We start from the raw sequence: 22,269 nt of genomic DNA, 5'->3' as shown, positions 1-22,269 counted from the left end.
ATTAGTGGTTTTTTTGTTTTTTGAAGGAGATTGGCCCTGAGCTAACATCTGTTGCCAACCTTCCTCTTTTTTTTTACCCCCTGAAACCCTAGTACGCAGTTGTGTATTCTAGCTGTAGGTCATTTCAGCTCCTCTGTGTGGGACACTGCCACACCATGGCTTGATGAGTAGTGCGTAAGTCCATGCCCAGGATCTGAACCGGTGAACCCTGGGCCGCCAAGGCGGAGCACATGAACTTAACCACTCAGCCACGGGGCTGGCCCCCTGAAATTAGCTTTACGGGACTAAAATCAAGGTGTCAGTAGGGCTGGTTCTTCCTAGAGGCTCCAGGGGAGAACCTGTTCCTTGGCTCTTCCAGTTCCTGGAGGCTGCCAGCATTCCTTGCCTGCAGCTGGTCCACTCCCGTCTCTGCTCTTCTTGCCCCATCTCCTTCTTCTGTTTTTGACCTTCTTGCCTCCATCTTATAAGGACTCTCATGATCACACTGGGCCCACAAGGATAATCCAGAATAATCTCCTCATCTCAAAATCCTTAATTTAATCACACCTGTAAAGTCTCTTTCACTATGTGAGGTGACATAGTCACAATTTCTGGGGACTAGGATGTAGGCATCTTTGGAGGACCACAATTCTGCCTAACGTAGTTTCATTTATGTTACTTCCTGTCTTCTAATTCAGTGTGAATAATTGAGTTAGGAGCCTATCAGTGAAAAGCAAAAGGGAAATTCAAATATACTTTAAAAAATGTAAACATTCTAATACCGACTTTGATATCCCTTAAGGTATCAGGGTGAACTCTATTGATAATTAACAGTTGTCCTTGAAAACTAAATAGAATCAAAACCCTCCAGGTTTAATGTTTAAATTGTTCTTTCCTGCCTCCCAGCATCACTGTATTTGTACTTCTCAAATTGGAGCTACATGGGTCCCAGCAGGTACACCTCACAACGAGAGGTGACCATAAGTTGCAGAATAAACGTTCCAAGAGTGCCAATTTTATTAATTATAATAAGCCCATTAAAACATTTTATATTAGAAATGAACATGACTATAATACAGAGGAGAATGGAAATTTTGAATAAGTTTAACAAAACCTGAGACTTTAGAGAAGCTTCAAACTGTGTCTCAGGAGATAGTTCTCCAAGGAATATTTTGATGGAACATTTGGAAAGCACTGGTATAAATTAGAATAATTTGTGCACATTACAAATAGGGCAAAACTTTGTTTCTCAAAAAAAAAATCAAGAAAATTGTATCTCCTGATTAAATGTAATTCCAGCTGAGAGAGACATCAAATATATTCATTGCAGTATCTGGAGCTCATCTGTTAAATACCGAGCACATAATTCATTCCATATATAGATCTCAGTTTCTGGTTCAGTATATAACTGAAAACCAATATATAAAAATATGCATGAATTAAACTCTTCATTTTGTATTTAGAGGAGGCCCCCAGCAACCAGCTGGAGCAGGCTTACCTTTAGTTCACACACAATTGTGTCTAAGGTAGGCTTTATGGGTCCTAGACCCAAAGCAATCAACAATCACTTTGGGAAGAAGCCTCATTCCAGGAAACTAAGAAAAGTTGATGTTACAGTTGACAGAATCACAAAAGAAAAAAATATATATTAAAAAAGTGTTATTTGGGGGGCTGGCTCAGTGGCATAGTGATTAAGTCTGCACGCTCTGCTTCTGCAGGCTGGGGTTTGTGGGTTCGGATCCTGGGCACAGACCTGCACACTGCTCATCAAGCCATGCTGTGGCAGCATCCCACATACAAAATAGAGGAAGACTGGCAGATGTTAGCTCAGGGCCAATCTTCCTCACCAAAAAATAGTGTTATTTTTGACCACCTCCTATACACCAGACATTACCTCATATAATTATCACAATCCTGGGTGTTCTCCTCTTTTTACACCCAGGATCAGAGAGATTGAGAAGAGCTGGAATTCAAAACAAATCATCAAACTCCAAAGCTTGTGAACTTTCTCCTGCATAAAACTCGGCAGAATTTTTTTGGAATGCAGGCCAGGGTGTAAATCAGCTTAGAGACTTTTCTATCCCAAGTAACAAAGACTTTTTATTCCCCCAAGTGCAGAACCTGAGTTATGTGTTAAACACGCTGTCCAGAATAACTCATCAGCCAAACATCCCAGGGTCCAGGCATGGAGCTAAATCCCAAACAGTCATAATCGTGGGGGATTTTTATTTCCTTTGCTCACCCTTCTTTCTAATTCTAATAGGTATAATTTGCCTTGCTAGGATTCGAATTACTCTTTCACTTCTGGGTACCACTTGAATTTTCTTTTTGAATAAAATGAGTTTTCCTTTATTTCCTTCCCAAGGAGAATATATACTGATTCGGTAGTTGCCCCTTTGTCCCCTTGCTGCTTCTCACACAGTCAGTTCTTCTCTCCCTGGCAGGACTAGTCCATGCGAAGCCCACGGGAGGGAGTGCTCAGAAAGTGCCTACAACAGTGCTCGGCAAAGAGCAAGCGACCTTTGGGTTTTCCCTCTTCTGGCGACTCCTTCCATTATGGGTAAAGCAATTACAAGGCTCATTAATAACGAATTAATATGAATTACAAAAGTAGATGTTTCCTCCTCCATTTTACCCACTGCCCAGCATAAAATAAAATAACCCAAATTAGAATTCTGGATTTTATTAGAGAATATATCTAAAATACAATTTATTAAGTTACGATATATTATCTGAATGGAAATATACTCTGTATCACAACTATAATTATAACAATTTTTACAGATAATACTTCATTTACATCTCTGTAATTCAAAAGTCACTAAATTACAACCTAATTCATAGTTAAGATAATATGGCTACAAATATATAAGACTTTTAAAATTTTTCTCTAATATAACATCTTGGAATCATGAACGTCTATTTTATCTGATTTACATTACACAGAATCATGACTATTTGACCTGATTTACATTACATGGCTCAATTTCTCTCACGACCTAGATTTGCACTCAAGCATTCTACTTTCCTATATTTTAAAAATAGCCTTTCAGTGACGGAGCGTGGGTCTCACCCCCCACACGCTGCGGACACTGTTCCTTACAGCATATTCTCTGCTACAAAAAGGCTACTACGGGGAGCAGAGCGCTGGTCGTGGCAATTCTGTCAAGCACAACAATTGGTCTAGCGCTTCACATTTTATCAGTAAGCACATCAGGTGAGAGATGAAGGGTCCAGAACACCAGATGCAAAGCAGGCAGGCCCAAAGTCACCAAGGGAGATTTGTGTTCAGCTAAAGGAAAACCCAGAGATTCATCAAGTGGCCCCTGCTGTGGGACCATCCTACTTGAAGGATGCTCTGATCTGTCTGTTGTTCAGCGGCTGAGCCGGGCGCCAGTTGTCCACCATTGGTTCTTCAGGTTTGCCCTCCGCGTTGAAATTAAGACTACGGAATTTCAACAGCTAAAAGACACAATAGTATTCTCTTACATGCTTGTGTTATATCTTAAAATACATTCCCCAATATTCACAGCACCATGTATTAATGTTCAAAATTTAATTTGATTCCCAATAGATATATAACCTCATATAGATTATATATGTATGCTTTTACATACAAATCAGTTTCTATAAAATACACCAAAAATCATTGCCGTCATTTGGAAAGAAATTTTCAGTGAGCTTGTGTTTTTCTCTTTTAATTTTCTAATCAAGCATCAAAAAGCCTACAAAATACTTCTGAGACGTAAAATACTAATAACAATTCTAGATCTAAATTAAAGTTTCATTTCCCGCCCCAAGGAAGATAAACGCCCCATTTGTACAATTAGATAAAGTGGTCCAGGACCTGCAAGCCCCCGGGCCCAGGAACCAGCTGGCATCTTTCCTTAAACATATAGAACCACGGAAATGAACCTGCCCAAGTTGGGGTCTCAAATCCTTGTCGTTGGTTGATCTTTATCAGCTTGAAACTCGTTTCAGTTCCCTGGTCCAGTGACATGACACAGGCAGCCCCCAACCAGTCTCCTGATTCTTTGAGGTTGCTTTTGCCAAGTGGTACTTCCCTTTCCCTAAGCAAGACTTGACCTAAACGCAGAAGGGTGGTTTGGGCAATAATGTAGCAGCCCAAAAATCAATGGCTTTTAACCTGCTCCCTTTGGTCCAATAACGGTTCCCAGTCACCCTCCACGAGGGCAGCCTGGATCCAAGTCAACTACTGTAATACACACAACCACAGTTACCACAAGGCACTGATCACTTGAACACCACAACCTCCATTGTATGGGAAATGTGAGGGTGTCTGGTCTACACTGCTAAAGCCACTTGAAGTGAGTTCTAATAGGTATCTTTTCTCCAAGGGATAACGCTCTCCTTTGTCAGAATTCAGAAATGTATTCTGACGTAAATAAAACTGCAGTAAGCTCTGTGAGCGAGCAGTAGGCCGGACGTGATCACCCACACCTGTGTGACCTTGAATAGGAAATCTCATCGTTCTGGGCCTCGGTTTCCTCAAGGCTTACAAAAAAGGATTAGGTGACAGACACCTTTCTCATTTACTCTTCAATTTTATCCAATTTTGCACAGTAAAACTAACTCCCTAAGGTTACAGCTAATAACAAATATTTATTGAAAGCTGTTTATTTGCTAAGCACTCTTGCAGGCACTAGCTCCACAGCGAGCTCCAGCGGGAAGAGAGGTAAACCCCAGGTCTGCCCAACTCCAAAGGCCAGCTCCTCTGCCTGGACTAAAGGTTCCACCTCTCCAGCAAACTGACCTGCTCGCTGCTAACGCTGATGGGCTCCCTGAGCACAATCCAGGTCACGCATTCCAGAAGAGGAGGGGTGGTGAGGGAGCCTGGGTAGGTCCAGTAGTCCAAGCTTTCAGGGAGGAGGCCACGAGGATCAAAGTTAGTGAAGTCTGCGCTCTTGTCCTGGAACAAGGCAAATACACGGGTTACAAATGTCACACGCCCAGAGCAGGAGGCAGGCCGGAGAGTAGGACACGTGAATATTCCCCTCTGATAGCCAGAAAAGCTTCTTTGTAAAGAGAGGTCCGCCACGTTCACCAGAAAACAAAATAAAAAGACATTAACAGAAGGTATTTGACTTGGAAACACTGATTGGCAGATATGAGCAAGAGAACCTGACTCTTATTTTCACCTGTCTCTTTCTCATCTTGTCCTCTAAAATAATCCCCTATATTTTCCATTAAGTCATTAACTCATCACAGGCAGTGTTGAAAGTGAAACCACTGCCACTGAAACGATGCAACTTTAGGCTGCAGTTACAAAAATATAGTATCCTTGATGGGGAGGTAACTGTCATGCTATCCTAGCTGACGGCTGGATCAAAAGTACAGACCTGTCTTCCGTTCTGGACACCACACTTTTAAAGCAACAGATACAAACAGGAGTGGTTACCAGAAGGGCCACAAGACGGTTGCAAAGAGAGAAAGCTGTCATTTGAGTCGAAAGGGAACTAAACATAATTAGCCCAGGTGTAGGTGAAAGGCTGTGAGAGAGAGAACAGGGTCATATGGGAGAGGTGTCAGATTGGTTTTTTTTATTGAGGTATAATTGACATACAACACTATAATAGTCTCAGGTATATAATGTAATGATTCAATATTTGCATATATTGTGAAATGAGCACAATAAATCTAGTTAACATTCGTCACCATACATAGTTACAGAGTTTTTTCTTTTGGTAAGAACTTTTAAGATCTACTCTCTTAATATGCAATACAGTATTATAACTACAGTCACCAGGCTGTACATTACATCCCCAAGACTTACTTATTTTATAACTGGAAATCTGTCCCTTTGACCTCTTTCACCCATTTCACCTTCCCATCCTCCACCTCTGGCAACTACCAATCTGTTCTCTGTATCTATGAGCTTGTTCTATGAGTGAGTTCATGTGGTATTTGTCTTTCTCTGTCTGACTTATTTCACTTAGCCTGACGTCCTCAAGGCCTATCCATGTTGTCACAAATGGCAAGATTTCATTCTTTTTTATGGCCAAATAACATTCCACTATATATATATATATATACACACACACACATCACATTTTCTTTATCCATTCACCTGTTGGTGGACACTTAGGTTGTTTCATGTCTTCGCAATGGTAAATAATGCTGCAAGGAACATGAGGGTGCATATATCTTTTCTAATCAGTGTTTTCAGATCAGGTTCATTCTATACGATTCAAAGGGATCAAGCTGGGAGTAACAGGTGAGCATTTCAGAAGACAGATGCTGCTTCAATTCGAGGATGAGCTCTAGACAGCCAGGGCTGCCCCGGTGACTACAGTATTTAAGCAGATGCTCAGTGACCTCAGAGGACTTAAACCTGAGATGGAGGAATTCAAAGGGGTTATAGAATATAAATCTTCACGAAGCAGGGCCTTATTCGACATGCTCACCATTGTACTTCCCGGGTAAACAAAGTGACTGGCAGGTACTAAGCACTCAATAAATATCTACTGCATGAATGAGAGAACAATTTGACCAGATGATCTTTCAGCCTTTTTGCAATCATGAGATTCTCTGATTCTTGTATATGAATGTTCAAATGATGGGAAGCAAATTAAATAAGTACGTCTTAAAATTATACTAGTGTTAGGATCAACTTTCGGATGAAGAAAAGTTAAATATATATATAGGCAACATTTTACCTTTATTAACCACTCATCCAAATACCATCTATCAAACGGAGACTACTCAATTGGATCAAAAGAACTTTCCAAAACCTGTGGGGTATGGAAAATAAGTACCCTACTGAGGTGGCAGAAAATTCAATCGTACCTTTGTTTTAATGGAATCCAGCACATCAAGGACTTTCTGTAGGCCTGGTTTAGCACCACCAACCTATAGAAAGACACGAGGGACAAGACACTGTATTCCAGTTGGTACCACACCAGTTTTGAACCGGGCAACTCTAGCATAAATTTCTCCAAATGGTGAACTAAATCCACCACTCGCGATGTGACATCCATCCGTCTTGGTTTGATTACATCGGCGCCACGGACTTCCCTACTTTCTCTGACAAACTCCCTCTGCTTCTGCCCCTATGGTTCCCGTGAAACTACCCTCTCAAATGTCACCAATGACCTCCAACTGCCACAGCCAACACTGTTCAAGTACTTACCTTAATCTCCTTGCATGATGTTACACTATCTTCCCTGCTTTTCAAAATTCTCTCCTCTCTTGGCTTTCCTTCTGCCCCTCAGCCTCCTGAACCTCCCTTGACTCTTGTATTCCTGTTTAGTCATTTAATTAGCATCTTTCCCACTGACTTAAATGCCTTAGGGTTTGCTGTCTCTCAGGGTTGCTCACTCAGCAGCTTTATCATCTCCTCTTCATGCTTTCCTTGGATGATTTCATATACACTTGTAGCTTCTATCTCGACATATGATTTTGGGGCCCACGAATCTTCAGCCCAGACCTTTCTTCACTCGCTTTACAACTGTGTAGGGGGCAGCTCAACCTATATGGAGTCACTGTCCTTCACCTCCAAAACTTGATCTAAATTTAACATCGTCTTTTGTGAAATAGTACTATCTATCTTAAGGTTGAAGAAAAAAGACTAGTAGTCATCTGAAGTATGTCATAGAACATTCTCATATCACATTCCACATGTACCTAGTAAATACCTCTCAAATATTCTCCTTGTCTTCCATCTCCATCACAACCAGCAGATGTGAAGGGGAAATTATCTCTGAAAATACTTGGGAGCCAAAGGCATTTCCTGGGCTCTTTGTAGAATGTCCTGTTTGTTATGAATGTTCTGTCTGGTTAATCTTTCTTGAAAACAGGGGGGGAAAAAAGAATTAGGCCATCAACTAACCTGCAAAAAAACACCCACAACAGCCAGTCCATCAGGTTGCTGCACAGCTTTTCTAAAATCCCCGTATTTGGTGTTCCAATGAACCAAGTGAAGCTAAAGCAAGAGGAGACAAAACCACAAAGAGTGAAGGATTTACAGAATAGGAGCCTCCAGATTTTATCCAGTGATCTTTTCTTCATAGCTAGAGGTTACTAAAAAAGTGAAAATGTGGGTAATTTTAAATATAAACTTTCCTTTCGTTTTAATTCTAATTATCCACTACTTGGCATAATAGCAAGCGATTTCATCAACAACTCCAAGACAAAAGGTTGCACAGTTTTGAAGGAAGACGCAAATCTTATTTGTAGATTTACATTAAAACAGGATCTTCCCATTTGAATTTGTTCACTTTGTGCCCATGGTGTCTGTGGAGGTCACAGAGGAGGTTTTGTGGCATCAATTGTAAAATCACAAATAAAGGTTGTAAGAAGCAAATGCAAAGGTCCTTTGTAAAAGCAGTGGCTCGCTTGGTTTGAGTTGAATCTACAAAATTAAGCTTTGGGAGAAAAAGAGTATATCTTACCTCCGCAGCATACTTCTTTTTGTCCACAGTATGCTCAGAACCTTGTCCATCAGACGAGCCCCAGTGAAAGTGAAACTGGATCAGCCTGTAAGTGCCAGTGAGGGGTCCTCCTTGCAGCACTGAAATTTTAAAAATACATGTATATATGTGTGTGTGCATACATATATATACACATTTACATATATGCACACACACACTCGTACATGCATCTGCACATGAAACCCACACTACTAAATATTACAATCTTTAATCTCTTTTTACAATACTAAATTTATGCCTGAAGCAATATTTTTACTCTGTGAAAATTAAATCCACACTCAGCTTGAGTCTATGGTGCTGAGCACGATCATTTCGTTTTCCCTCACTTGTGTAGGGTGAAGGATGGATGCTTGTCCCGTCTGTCTTCTGAGGACTGGGTCTGTTCTGGAGTCACAGGTTCAGGTTCAGAGAGGAAATTCTAGGAACCACTAAGTCCTCTCTGAATCCCTGAAGAAGCGCTGTGCAGCTGCTTGCCCATTCTGGTATTAATGCAACTTTGTTACAGTGAAATCAACACTAGGAAACACATCCTTAGACTACGGTCTATCTGTAGATAATTAATGACTTGTGTCTTAAGAGGGGATTAAGGGCTGGCCCGGTGGCACAGCGGTTAAGTTTGAGCGTTCCACTTGGATGGCCCAGGGTTCGTCGATTCGGATCCCTGGTGAGGTCTTGGCACCGCTTGACAAAAGCCACGCTGTGGCAGGCGTCCCACGTTAAAGTAGAGGAAGATGGGCATGGATGTTAGCTCAGGCCAGTCTTCCTCAGCAAAAAGAGGAGGATTGGCAGCAGACGTTAGCTCAGGGCTAATCTTCCTCAAAAAAAAAGGGGGGAGGGATTAAAATAGTATGAAATCACTGATTCCCCCATTCCCTCCAAAAAAATTTTTATCTAACTTATATGTATTGATGGGATTTAACCAATATATTTAAAAGCTTTTAAAATTAGTTTAGTTCTACCACTTCAACTTTATTTCTCCAGAACTGGGATGAAACCATCTGTGGCTGTGAGTGTATTTTATTAGCTTTGGTTTACAATTCCATAAAGAATGAGCCCAAACTACGGCTTTCAAAACGGAGAGACAAAGTCCTTGTTACAACAAAGTTTGTTCGCTCAACTTCACCTAAACGTGCTGAGATGGTAGCAACACCCCTTTGTCTATTCAGAGAAAAGATGAAGCTGGCTGGGGACATTCAGGAGGTGGGGCCTTTCGAGGGCTCCTGATAGAGCCTCTGGCTGCCAGCTTTGCCTGACAATAGGCCAGGAGACAAAAAGAAGAATGAAAAAGAAAAAGAGCGAATTATAAATAGTGTCATATTACAGATCTGTTAAGAAACATGAATTTGGATGTATCCTGATAAAATCAGATCTCTTGAAACTTAAAAACAACTTATCGTAAAAGTTTTCTTTTAATCTGATGATTCTGTAAGGAAAGAATTAGCCTAATCCCCAGAAAATAGGCTTTTTTAAAACATGAAAGAATTGCCATTTTTCATAATGATATACCCTTAAAACAAAATATATATTTATGAAATAAACTGATACTGAAATTAATTGCTTTATTATAACTTTTTAAAGCTACTAGCTAGCTGACTGATTATAAAACCATTTGTAACATCATTAATTCTACCAAGCGTTAAAATTAGTTTAAAAAAAACTATATTAATCATTTGAGATAAGTGATCTTTCTGAATGTATCTCCTTTCCCCTGTGAAAAATCATATCAGAATCTTAAATTTTAAAGATAATAAAGCTTATTGCTATTTCTACTTCTTATTCACTTCCTTGCAGATCTTAAGATTCCAACCTAACTTACTTACTTCAGAGAACATTTAGAATTAAGCGAGAGTGTATATGAGCCTTTATTAAACAAAGCTTGCTAATACTAAAAAAAGAAACGCTTGGGGTTCAGTGGTTAAACACATTCAGTGCTAATCTATTGTTATCAGATACCTGTTTTAGCTCCTGTTAAAATAAAGCTGGGTGGCTATGCAGATTAGAAGCCCATTGTAATTAGGAAAGGTTATTAAATTCTTAAAGCTTAATTGCTACAAAAAACAGAAATTTCTAGTCTTCTTCAGGTAGTTGGTTATTTCTCAGCAAATTCTTAGCATGGAGTTTAGTCAATGAAGTCCCTCAAAAACATTGTTATAATAATAAATTGCCATACTTGAATAAAGGTAGCATACGTCTTTTTTGATAAATAGAAAAGATGACATTTGGTTGAAAGATAAGGAGCTTACACTATATTGCATACCTACTTATTTATTCATTTATTTTGATGGCTACACGCCATTTTCTAAACTATCCCAGTTTAGAATGAAATCTGTTTTTCTAACACAAAAATAATTTTAAAAAATAGCAGAAATTGCTGACTGCATATTCTTTTCTCTGTAAAACTAAGCCATGTTAGTGGGGCTCTGAAGAGTCAGTGAGGTATTGCACCATAGAAATGTGTTCCACAAGGGATGGAGGTACATACAGGTTTTCCACTTGGATGTCTTTTTCAGGACTCCCCAAACTTAATTTAAATCCAAATTTAAATCCAAAATTAAGAGGTGGAGCTCTTGCTCCAGCTGATTCTAATTTTCATGATCTGCCATCAGTTATGCATATTATATATATAAAACACAAAATTAAGGGGCCCGCCCAGTGGCATAGTAGTTAAGTTCACATGCTCCACTTTGGCAGCCCAGGGTTTGCAGGTTCAAATCCCGGGCACCGACCTAGCACTGCTCGTCAAGCCACACTGTGGCAGGTGTCCCACATATAAAATAGAGGAAGATTGGTACAGATGTTAGCTCAGGGACAATCTTTCTCAAGCAAAAATAGGAAGATTGGCAACAGATGTTGGCTCAGGGCCAATCTTCCTCACCAAAAAAACCCACAAAAGAACAAAAAGACAAAAGAAACACAAAATAAACACGAAATATAACATTATAATCTGTCTTCCTATACATATTACTTGGGAATATTATGTAGATTATATGTTATTTGTGAAAATTCAGAGATTCACTCTAGTAATATTGAAATAAATCAGACTACTTCTACAAATTAAAAAACTAGAAAATTTAACATTTTTGAAGTTTTCCTTCCTAATCACTTTATTCCTACTTAATATAAGACGCATCCAAATAACAAACTAAAGACCTTGGTGAATGTCAATAATCCCTCTTAAATCCAAAATACAAATAAATTATCTCAATAATCCTTAGTCTAAAACTAAAATGTAAGGGAGTTCCCACTAATGAAGTAAATGAATTAAGTCTACTGAAAGCACACATTTCTAGCAGGTGAACAATCTTCTCTATGAATAATTTGAAAATTATTGAATCAGGCATTACTGTTTTGCTTTTTTTGGCAGTAGCCAATAATCCTAAAGCTACCCTCTAAAGTTAAGGAAATGAATGTCAATGTAGACAAATCTGAGAAAAAGACGCCCACATTCCATTTCTTTTAAAGGAGTGAACTGGTTAGCTGTTATTTTCACTACAGTAAATACAACTAAAATTCAAGAGAACAGAAGTTTCCTGTTAGTTGCAGGTATATGGCAATTCTCCAAGAGTAAAAAAAGAAACTCTTGACATGAATGTAATTAAATACAATGTTTAGAATGTTTGGGGTTTTGGGCTTAGGGTTTAGGGTTCTGGGGGTTTGGGGGTTGAGGGTTGTGCTCACAACATTCACAGTATGCATGACAAGTCCTTTCGTTTCTTGTTGTTATGCTTCCTTTTAACTTATGACTGTTTGTGGGAGGAAAATTGTCAAGCTTCAATAGCATGTCCTACAAATCCAGCAGACCTCAAGTAGGAACATCCACTCCATCATCCAGACAACGGTCTGCTCGAAATGACATGAGAGTTGTATATGGGTTGGCCCAGTAATGCGGGCATCGTTCTTTCAATGCTATTTGCCTCTAACTTTGCAGTAAAGCAGGAGAATTTCAAACTCATTAATAAAAGTTAATAAGTTGGTAGGAGTTAATAATTTGACTACTATTCTTTTCTCCCAAATAAATCTAGTAATAAAAGATCTCAAACAGAGAGGTATTTTTTAATAATTAAAAAAAAAAACTAACAGGATTAACAACTTTTCATTAATTTAAGGTGGTTTATTTTTAAAGGAATTTCGAAGATTGATGAGAGCTTTAACTCAATCATCTAGTTAAAGCCCATTAACTTCACATTTACAAAGAATTCTCTCAAGCTTAAACATAGTAATAAATTCTACCAGCTCAGCTCCTCACACTCCAGTATTTAAGTTTGGGAATAAGATAACATTTGAGATTTTTGAAAATCTGGATCTGTAAGAAGTTCCAGAAGACTGAAATCTCACTGAGGAAAAAAAAAAGTAAGTGAACTGAAGCATTTAAATGTAGAAAAGAAATGGTAAAGAATATCCAAAAATGTTAACAACATAAAAATAACTCCTAACAAAAAGAGATGTTAAACTGTTGATCTAAAACAATTGAGTGACCAATGAATAAATTATTTTTAGGCTGAAGCGTACACAAAAGTCTGTCAGTTTTTTAAAACATGGTACGCACACACTAAATGCTAACTATGGCTATCATTCAAAGATTCGTATTCAACTTCTCTTTCTAAGTGATGGTCCTTTAGCCACACTCCAACAAACTAGGAAGGAGCCCGCCAGCAAGCTCCTTAACCTCTTCAGCATTCTGTTTCTTCGTGTTTATTTTAAGCGGGTTTGACCGGAGTATCTGCACCACTTGTTCTAACTCGAGGATCTTAAAAGAAAGTCTCAAAGGGGTTTCTCTGCAGGGTATGATCGTTTTGTTTTTTTATTCTGTAGATGTGTTTTCGCTTAATATCAACATTTAACATATTCTTCATTCTAGGAAAAAAAAAATGCTTCCTTGTTTAACCAAAACAGGTGAAATGTTGAAGCAGTACGGGCACAATTACAAAGGAGTCTTTCATACGCCACGGAGAGGAGTCTGCCTAACGTTCACTGCCCCCCTTGTTTCATGGAGCCTCCTGGCCCGTCTGGAGAACACACGGAGCTCTCGCCAGGCCCCTGGACCCTCCCACTTCCCTCGGCCTGCGTCTCCTCCAAGACACTGAAACCCTTCAAGCCTCAACGTAAGCCTTATTTACCCTAGAGTCTTTCCTGACTTACTCAGGCCAACTCCTGAGCCTTCTGCAAACTTCCACAGTTCCGTGGAGGCCTTCCTGTTGCACTTGTCAAAGTCACTGTCAGTGTCTGTCCTGTCTAGGTCTTTTTACTGTAGGTATCCCCAGCAAAGGGCTCTGGGGATAGAGCAGAGCGACCAAGACTCCATCCTACCCTCATGATGCCCAGCTTATCTTTCATTTAATTGGTGTTAGTAAGCATTTTTTGGTATAAGAACTAGGTGAATAACACACGTGTCCCTAAGACATGGGTTTGAGCCCCCATTGAAATGCCTTGGTTTTCATCTGTTTCACAATCTAAACACAGCCAGTTGCTTTAATAATGTATGTTATTCACCAGAAGAAGTAGTTAGAAAATGTGGCTAGCTCTGATGAGTTACTGCTCATGTAGAAATCCACCAGAAGTTGATATATTCATGGTAAAGTGTATAAATATATAATAACGTCATATATAAAATCAGGACATACTTTAATGTGATAAAAGGGATGATTGGGAACATAGTAAAATAAAATCTTAAAATACCATCAAGTGATGGGAAGTGATCTTTAAACGAATTGAAAACTTTCTTCAAAAATCTCATCAGATAGCCAGCCCTGATGGCCTAGTGGTTAAAGTTCGTCATGCTCCACTTCAGCAGCCCGGGTTCAGTTCCCGGGCGCAGAACCACACCACCTGTCTGTCAGTAGCCATGCTGTCGCAGCGGCTCACATGGAAGACCTAGAAAGACTTACAACCAGAATATACAACTATGTACTGTGGCTTTGAGGAGGGGGAAAAAAAAGAGAGGAAGGTGGGCAATAGATGTTAGATCAGGGCAAATCTTTAAAAAAAAGTCTTATCAGGAGTGCAATAGCTACAGCAATTGACTAATAAAGTCAGACAAATGGCTGTGGACTGGACAAACAGCAGTGGTCATTTATTGAGGAACTGTTATGTGCCAGGCACTGACCTAGGTGCATCTATTCTGTCCCATTTAATCCTTCCTCATGGCAGACACTACTGCTACTCCAATTTCACAGTCAAGAAAACTAAAACTTACAGAGATTAAGTTCCTACCATTCCCAGGACCACCAAGCTAGTTAGTAGCAGAGCTGGCACTTGAACCCAGGTCGGTCTGACCCCCGTCTGTGCTCCCAGCCATCAGACTAAATGCTAAAATCCACTTTCCGGTAATATATATTACTGGAACAATTTATTTCAGCATCAAATTTGTAAGGAATACAGGGAGTTGCCTCATTTGGTTCCATTTATCAGATATTTGTTTCCTCATTGTTCCAAAAAAAGACTTTAAGCACCCAATTTCTCTGTAGCATCCAATGAGGTATATAATTAGCGGACATTACATCCATTGAAAACAATGATTTCACTGGCAGCACTGAAACATACATTCATTGTGTCTCTTAAAAAAAAAAGTTGACAGCTAAAGACTAAAGTAGCTTACTTCTTTTGTTTTTTAAATAGCTAAACATGAAATTTTATAGCATCCTTTCCATGTGCACAATATGGCCAAGACTTTGCCCTTGACATAATATAATCTAAATACATAGTATTCTTTACGTGATGGAAAGAAATTGTTTCCCTTATATTTAATCATTTGACCATGGTTTCTTTGGAGTGGGAGGCGTGCTTGGGAAGGCAATGCAGCAGAATCACTGAAGGAGTGACTTGCATGAAAATATTCTTCTAAGTCTAATAATCTAAGTCTAATAAATCATGATACTCTGCCAGAATGTTGTGTGTGTGCATGTGTATATGCGTGCGTACTGGGGTGAGGTACACACAGGACACAGATAGGTTGAAAACAGTGCTCAGATGATCTGCCCATTATCCTGCTTCAAATTGTCTTCCAGAATCACTACTTCAGAAAGCCAAGTGTCCAAATGTTTTTAGAAGCTGGGGGGGGGGGGGGGGGGGGGGGGGGGGGGGGGGGGAGGGTGGCAGAAAGAACAATTTTTTCAAAACTACTGAATACATTGGATAGCTACTGGAAAAGAACAGTCAACTTGACTATGATGGTTATAACTGCATTTATATAATATATTAGTACTATAGGTCATTACTCCAAAATTCTGACAGCATGATTGAATGCTTTCTCTGTCTTTTCTCATGTTGTCCCAATGCTCCCGTCACTCCCATAGCACCACACACAATGTGTTTGTAGCTCCATTCACTCAATGACCTTCAGGGGAAGGCCCTCAGGAAAATAGGACACTTGGCAATTAAATGGACCAGTGGGCAAAGAAGGCTGTTACTAGGACTGACTGGAATTGTTCTCCTCTTTCTAAACAAGAAAAAAGCCCCATTCAGTAGGCGTCCTGTAAACAGCTCTACCACAAACAAATTATGGCAATTGGTTTTGTCAGCAATGGGCCAGGTATGTCCACCAACACTAAGACATCTTCATCTGTGGCATGAATTTCTGGGTAAATACCAAGTTATACTGCCACCTTTATCACACTAGCCTAACGCCGAGAAAATATTCACAAATACGACACTTCCGAGAATCTCAGGATTTTAAATTGTCAGATTTTCCTCACTCTTCTCACCACTGCCTGGAAGATCATACCAACATGTACTTTTTATTGGACAGGCATCAATTCTGGAAAACAAATATTTTAGAAAGAATCTTAAAAGTTGATTTTTTTGCAAACCTCATCCTTCATTGCCAGGGGATCTTGCCTCCTGCGACTTTTCACAGGCATATCACTGTTATTCAATGCCCTCCTTAGAAACCTGGAATTTTACAAGGGAGAAACAGCCCCAGGCCACCTCAGAGCAATTAGCCTAGTTCTCAGAGTCTGGAACCTGATGAAGAGGATCAGAGTGGCATCTCAGAGCACTGGGATTAACCAGCATTCAAGGGGTTTCCTGCCACTGCTCCTGATTCCTCCCTTTAGCTGGAAAAGCAGAGTCACCAGCTAAAAGGCACGAGTTCCTTTCTCAACACTGACCTGCTTTGTCCTGGGAGTCATCAAACTCCACGTTGAAAGAGTGGCCGTTGTTGACAATTCTCCGAGAGGTCGCTTGCTCGTAGTGAACAGCCAGAGGCTTCAGGGCAGCGTCATGAACAGCCGCTTTGGTGTTGATGTCAACAGGGGACTGGCGCTGTCCCTTGGCAATGGGGAAGTCCTTATGCCAGTGCTCGGGTCCTGGGGTTGGAAAGAGACGTGTGAATCCCCCAGTGTGGGGAAGGACACATCCAGACCCCTAAAAAAGGGCAAGGAGTCTGGAGCCAGTCTGCTCGGTTTGAATTTTGGTGGCCCCACTCCGCCGAATAACCTTTGGAAAAATACTCACCCTGTGCCTCAGTTTCCCCATTTGTACTATGGGGGTAATAATAACATCTACCTGATAGAGGTTGTTGTGAGAATTAGAATCAATATACAGAGAGCTTTTAGGACAAATAGTGAGCGCCACATCAACACCTGTGTTCTGTATGTTACGCTGGTTTTACCGAAATGGAGCAACTGAAATTGGGCTTGTGGTTGGGATTTACAACATGCAGGCTCATGTCCAACAATCCCGCAGCCTGGGATTCCGCCCTCTCGTCTTCCTCCTAGATGTCAGGGCAGTCTCTGCTCAGGCGGGCACCCCTCTTTTGATGGACAGTATCCCCACCACCTGGGAAGCCCCAAACCCCCAAAGATGTGCCACACACGTCTTCCTCTGGCATCTGTTGGCTCCGGAGAGCCCAGATATGCGGCCATGAGAAAGTCAGGTTCCTGGTGACCCCCAGCATTAGAAGTGGAGAGATGAATGGAAAACTCAGAAATGAGCGCAATGGATTCAAACCAGCCCAAGAAAATGCCCCCGGGGCAGTTTGTGCCGAGAGCTCAGCCACAGGTGGTGCAGAAAATGCAGCGTGTGGGGGTAAGGGATCCCCTAATTTCTCTGCCATCAACAACTAAAATTTGGGGTTGCAACCCTTCCTCGCTTCCTCCTAGGTCCAGCTGGCTGGTGTCCGGCTCGTGCGTGACCCGGGAGGGACTGTCTGGTCCTCCCTCGGGCCCTGCGCGCCGCGGGGACGCGGGCGTTCCTCGACAGCGGCCCCGGGCTGGGCGATGGGGCGCCGCACGGGGAGACGCGGGCTTCCGCGGTAAACGGCAGGTGCGGGCGCTCGGGGCCGGGCCCGGGATGCGGGATGCGGGATGCAGGATGCGGGATGCGGGACGCCGCCGCCGCCCGCCGCCCGCACTCACCGTTGTGCTGGCCGTATCCCCAGTGATGGGACATGGTTGCGCGCTGGTCCGGGCAGGACAGGAGTTGGCGCCAGTGTAGCGGCGGCTGTCGGGCGCCTGCACCGTGTGTCCGCGGGTCGCGCCGTCACCGGCTTTTATAGGCTCCCGCCAACTTGGTGCTCGGGGGCGGCCCGAGGGAGGGGGCCCGGGTGGACCCGAGCGGCGAGGGGAGGTGCCGGGCGAGGCGCGGGGGCGGGGAGGGCGCCCTCTCGGCGGGCGCTGGGCCGGCTCGGGAGCTCCTCTCCCGCCGTGCGCCCCCCTCGGCCGCGGCCCGGGCTCCGGGGCCCCGCGCGGGCACCGGCCCCGAGCTCCCTGCGCGCGGCGGCGGCTCCCGGGCTGCTGGGTCCAAGTGGGGCTGCGGAGCGTCTACGCGCACCCCATCCCCCTCCGGGGCGCGGAGTCTGGCGGCGGCGCGGACTGCTCGGGCCCCGTGCCCCCGGTGCCTTTCATCCTCTGGCCCCATTGTGATCGCATCCCCGGCCTCGGAGCCCTCCCGCCTCGCCCCATCGGCCCGCTCGCGCCGGGGGCTCCAGCGCGGAGGGCTTCCTCCCGGTGTCCGCGGCCCGAGGCTGGCAGGCTCGGTCAGGAGCTGTGACCTTGGGGCAAATAGGGCTACGGTCCTTGCGGCGCTGGAGAGCTGAGGGCCGCGCGCCCCCTGCTGGCCGGCCGCGGACAGAGCGGGAGAGGCGAGGCGGCCCCGGTGGAGGCCAGCGTGCGGGTTGCATTTCCCTGCAAGCCGTGAGGTCTCATACAAAGTGCTCATCTCCTCCTACCTTCCTTCTTTTCTTTAAAAAATTAACTTTGGGGGGATAGACTTCCCAGTTGAGCACATGTTGATTTAAAACTATCAAAACTTCTAAAAAAGTCACTTTTGTCAGAGGAATCGGGTAAAAGAAAATTCCTTGCAAAATGTGAGAAGCTTCCTTGGCTGATAAAGGAAACTTGGCATCTGGCATACCTAGGAAGGAATTCAAAAGAATTTTGAGACAAGGCAGCGTTATGACCAACCTGTGCCCCATGCATTCTGCCTTTATGAGCCCCCATCTTCATAACACACACACCTATTTATGGCTGTATTGATGTAAAGATTACTATCCTAATAAGATATATTTAAACATTTTCTTTGACCTAAATGTCCATTTTTTTCCTTCTGATTTTAAAAGAAAATACCTTCGTGGACATCTGAAAGTGCTGTGGGCCTGAGGCATTGTCCTCATGGTAGCTGACAGATAAGTCAGGGCTGTTTTGAGGTGGGGACAGAATTCATTTCCTTCAAGGGACTTTGCCACAAAAAGGGGTGGAGGATTTTCTGTCCTGTGGCTCTCTGTGATCTTTGAGAGCAGAGCAGTAGAGTTAAAATTGGAGAAGCAAGATGCAGTTTCATGCGATGGTGTCAGACTTGACATCATATTACTTACGTAGAGAAACAAAAGGATAAATTATCACATTAGTGTAAATTTTTGCAATGTTGATCTCAAAATCATCGTTTTCTATTTATTTCAGTCAATTCCACACAAATAAATATGATTCATAATTGGATTTACTTGTTCTTGTCCTAAGACTCTAGAAAAGCATGTATCTATGTGTGTGCATCAGGGGGGGCTCTTTTGGTTAATGTCACAGTGAATTCTTAGGCAGAAGAGTAGCAATGAGCTATTTTCGGTTTCTAGGACCATCACAAGATGTAGTTCATGTGAAGAAGAACCTTTGATTTGTGTTTCTGTAGCTGCAGAGTCTCTTGTGGGGCCCAGTGAAAGAATCTGAATTCTTTGCATAATTTTCAAATATTTACTTAATTCCGAGGGAGAGGACCTTGCTGTTGTTGGTAAGTGCTGAGAGTTCAGTACCAAGTCCATGGATGTAAGGTGGGTTCTGAAGACCCCAGGAGAGTAGCCAGGCTGGTCGATGGGCTGCGATCTTTGTCTCTCATTCTCTGGGAAGCTGGATTGTGGCTTTACTAACATGCAGGTCATAGGAGAGTTTGATGATTAACTATCTCTAAAACTTCAAACTGCAGTTCACCAAATAGATTCTTATTATTCAAGTTTCCCCCTTCTCTCCCTTCTAGAAAATGAGCTAATTCTCTGTGGAGCAGACTCTCCCCACAGAGCTGCTGTTGGGGAATGTCACATGCTCACAGCAGGGCCGAGAGCAGCTCACTTTCGGATGCTCAGCGGAGATCCTAATGGTTTTTTTAAACATTGTTTGTATTACGGTGATTGTCTTATTATCTGTCCAGTTTTCAGTTTGTTTTGTTTTTTATGATGGTGATGGCTTTGTGCCTTCATGTCGGTCACTCAGAATCGAACTTTATTTCTTAGCAAGTGGTTGTGACTGAGTCACATGCAAGAGACTACCTAATACTGGGTTTTTAAAAATAAAAATAGTAATTTTTTTATCATGCACCTGTGTTTCTACTAGAGGGAAGGGCTGGTTCATTTAAGAATAATTCTAAAGAAAGAAACCGTACAGTGCCTGAAGAAAGGTACTTTTTTCTGCCCCAGAAGGGAAAAATGACAGGCTGTATATCAGGAAAATATAATATAAAAATCTTGAAATCTGTGTTCTAATGATTATAATTAAAAAGCTTCTAACATATTAATCTTGGTAAAAGTATAAAGTAAAATGGAAAAGTATTTGCTTTTCCCCCAAAAGTAAAGATACTGTTAATATATTTTTTTTGGAGATTAGCCCTGAGCTAATGTCTGTCGCCAATCTTTTTTTTTTTCCTCCCCAAAGCCCCACTACATAGTTGTACATCCCATTATAAGTCCTTCTAGTTCTTCTGTGTGGGCTGCTGCCACAGCACGGCTTGATGAGTGGCGTGTAGGTCTGTGCCCAGGATCCAAACCTGCAAACCCTGGCTGCCAAAGCAGAGCGTGTGAATTTAACCACTCAATCATGGGGCCAGCCCCTGTTAATATATTTTACAAAGTGAGATATATGTGGTCTATTAAACGTTGAAACTACAAAACTAATAAGATACTAAAAAGCCAGATAGTCTCCCGTTTGTTACAATCGTAGTATTAAAGGAAGTGTCTGGCAGCCACTTCCTTCTTAGGGCCCCCATGGGTCTTTGTACACACATTGCTCTGTCCCAATATTTGTAATAGTGCATTCTTATCAGAAGCTGCCCTGCAACCATCACATCATAATTCAGCACCCCATCAGCTGTCGGCTGCCCATTGGTGAGGTAGGAATAATTACGGCCCTCCGCAGGTTGCTGTAAGGACTTGGTTATTGACCATGTGGAAATCACCTGCTACAGGAAGGCGCTCAGTAAATGACGGCTGGTCAGTTCCTCCTAGACAGTGCTAAGTGGTTAGAATATAATGTAATGAATGCAAAATTAAATACCTGGGCGAGGTTCACGGGGACAATTAAGAAGAAGGAGCCTCCAGCAGCACAAGGTTTGGGTCGTGCAGACATCCATTGTAGCACACTTGCGTATTTGTTTTTCTTATTAAGCTGAGCCCCCTGGGGTCGGGAACTGTATCACATTATTCACCCCTGTATCCTGGGGACCTGTCAGCATTATCTAGCCTGAGCCCCAGGACATAGCAGTAACTATCTGAGTAATGCTCTTTGAAATTATGGGGCCACTGATCCAAACGGGGTTAGCAGCAGTTTCTCTTTACAGAAGCCAGTCGGTTAACAATAGCATTGCGCTCAAATTAGACTTTCTTGTTTTGAATCTGGGCTAATTTACTGGTTCTCTGACTTGGGGCAAATTGTTTGGTCTTGCAAAGATTCCGTTTCCTTGTCTGTCAAGTTAGGATCATGATAATACCGACCTCGTGGAGCTGTGGTGAGGATACAATGTGTGCAGGATATAGTTGGTGTACAGGACGCAGCCCAGCACAATAATTAGAGCTTGATGAATGTTCGTTATCATTATCAAAGCTGTAGTCTTCTGTCCGTTCATTCATTCAGCAAATCTGTCAAGTACTATTACGTTCACGGGGCTACTACTGCGAACCAGAACAACCGGATCCCTCCCCTCAGGGAGCTTACATGGGGATGGATGGGGGTTGTGTACAATAAATGAATAAGCAACAAAAAAGTGAATTTCCAACAGTGGTAATTGGCATGGGGAAAATAAAATGGGAATGAGAGAGAAAACAAGGAGGGAGGGCACGTTACTTTAGATGCAGTAGTCCTGGAAGACCTCTTGAAGGAAGTGACGTTTCAGGAACCATTAAGGAAAGATTGGGGAAGGAGAATTCAGGCAGAGGAAACAGTAAGTGTAAAGGTCCCAATGGAGGACATTTCTCGAACAGAAAAGCTTGTGACTGGTGAGGTCAGAGGCAGGCAAACCATGATGCTAGGGAAGCATTTTGTACTGACTGCACAGAGACGCCACTGCGACATTGTAGAGAAGGGAGTGATGTAAACTGGATCAATATAGTATTTCAGAACAAAAGGAGGTTAGAGATTATCTGGTCTGA

At 42.3% G+C, this 22,269-nt stretch overlaps 2 protein-coding genes across 2 annotated transcripts in view; one reads left to right on the top strand and one right to left on the bottom strand.

The window, feature by feature from the left end:
* Positions 1-2,646: 2,646 nt before the first annotated feature.
* Positions 2,647-17,919, bottom strand: CA2 (carbonic anhydrase 2). Its single transcript, XM_046642220.1, has 7 exons — positions 17,783-17,919; positions 16,535-16,732; positions 8,391-8,509; positions 7,829-7,921; positions 6,787-6,849; positions 4,754-4,909; positions 2,647-3,441 (listed from the first exon to the last, which is right to left on the bottom strand). Exons 1-7 carry the CDS (start codon positions 17,814-17,816, stop codon positions 3,322-3,324), a joined length of 783 nt encoding a protein of 260 aa, XP_046498176.1. The 5' UTR covers positions 17,817-17,919; the 3' UTR covers positions 2,647-3,321.
* The window catches only part of CA1 (carbonic anhydrase 1), a 104,910-nt gene continuing 100,029 nt past the window's right edge, over positions 17,389-22,269 (top strand). Inside the window, exon 1 of the mRNA XM_046642222.1 lies at positions 17,389-17,453. The gene's annotated coding sequence lies outside the window, so the exon portion shown is untranslated. The remainder of the gene's footprint in view (positions 17,454-22,269) is intronic.

The sequence above is a fragment of the Equus quagga genome, chromosome 16 (assembly GCF_021613505.1).
Source record: "Equus quagga isolate Etosha38 chromosome 16, UCLA_HA_Equagga_1.0, whole genome shotgun sequence".
NCBI lineage: Eukaryota > Metazoa > Chordata > Mammalia > Perissodactyla > Equidae > Equus > Equus quagga.
Note: the sequence above shows the minus strand (reverse complement) of the source record. Positions and strands in the feature narration are given on the sequence as shown.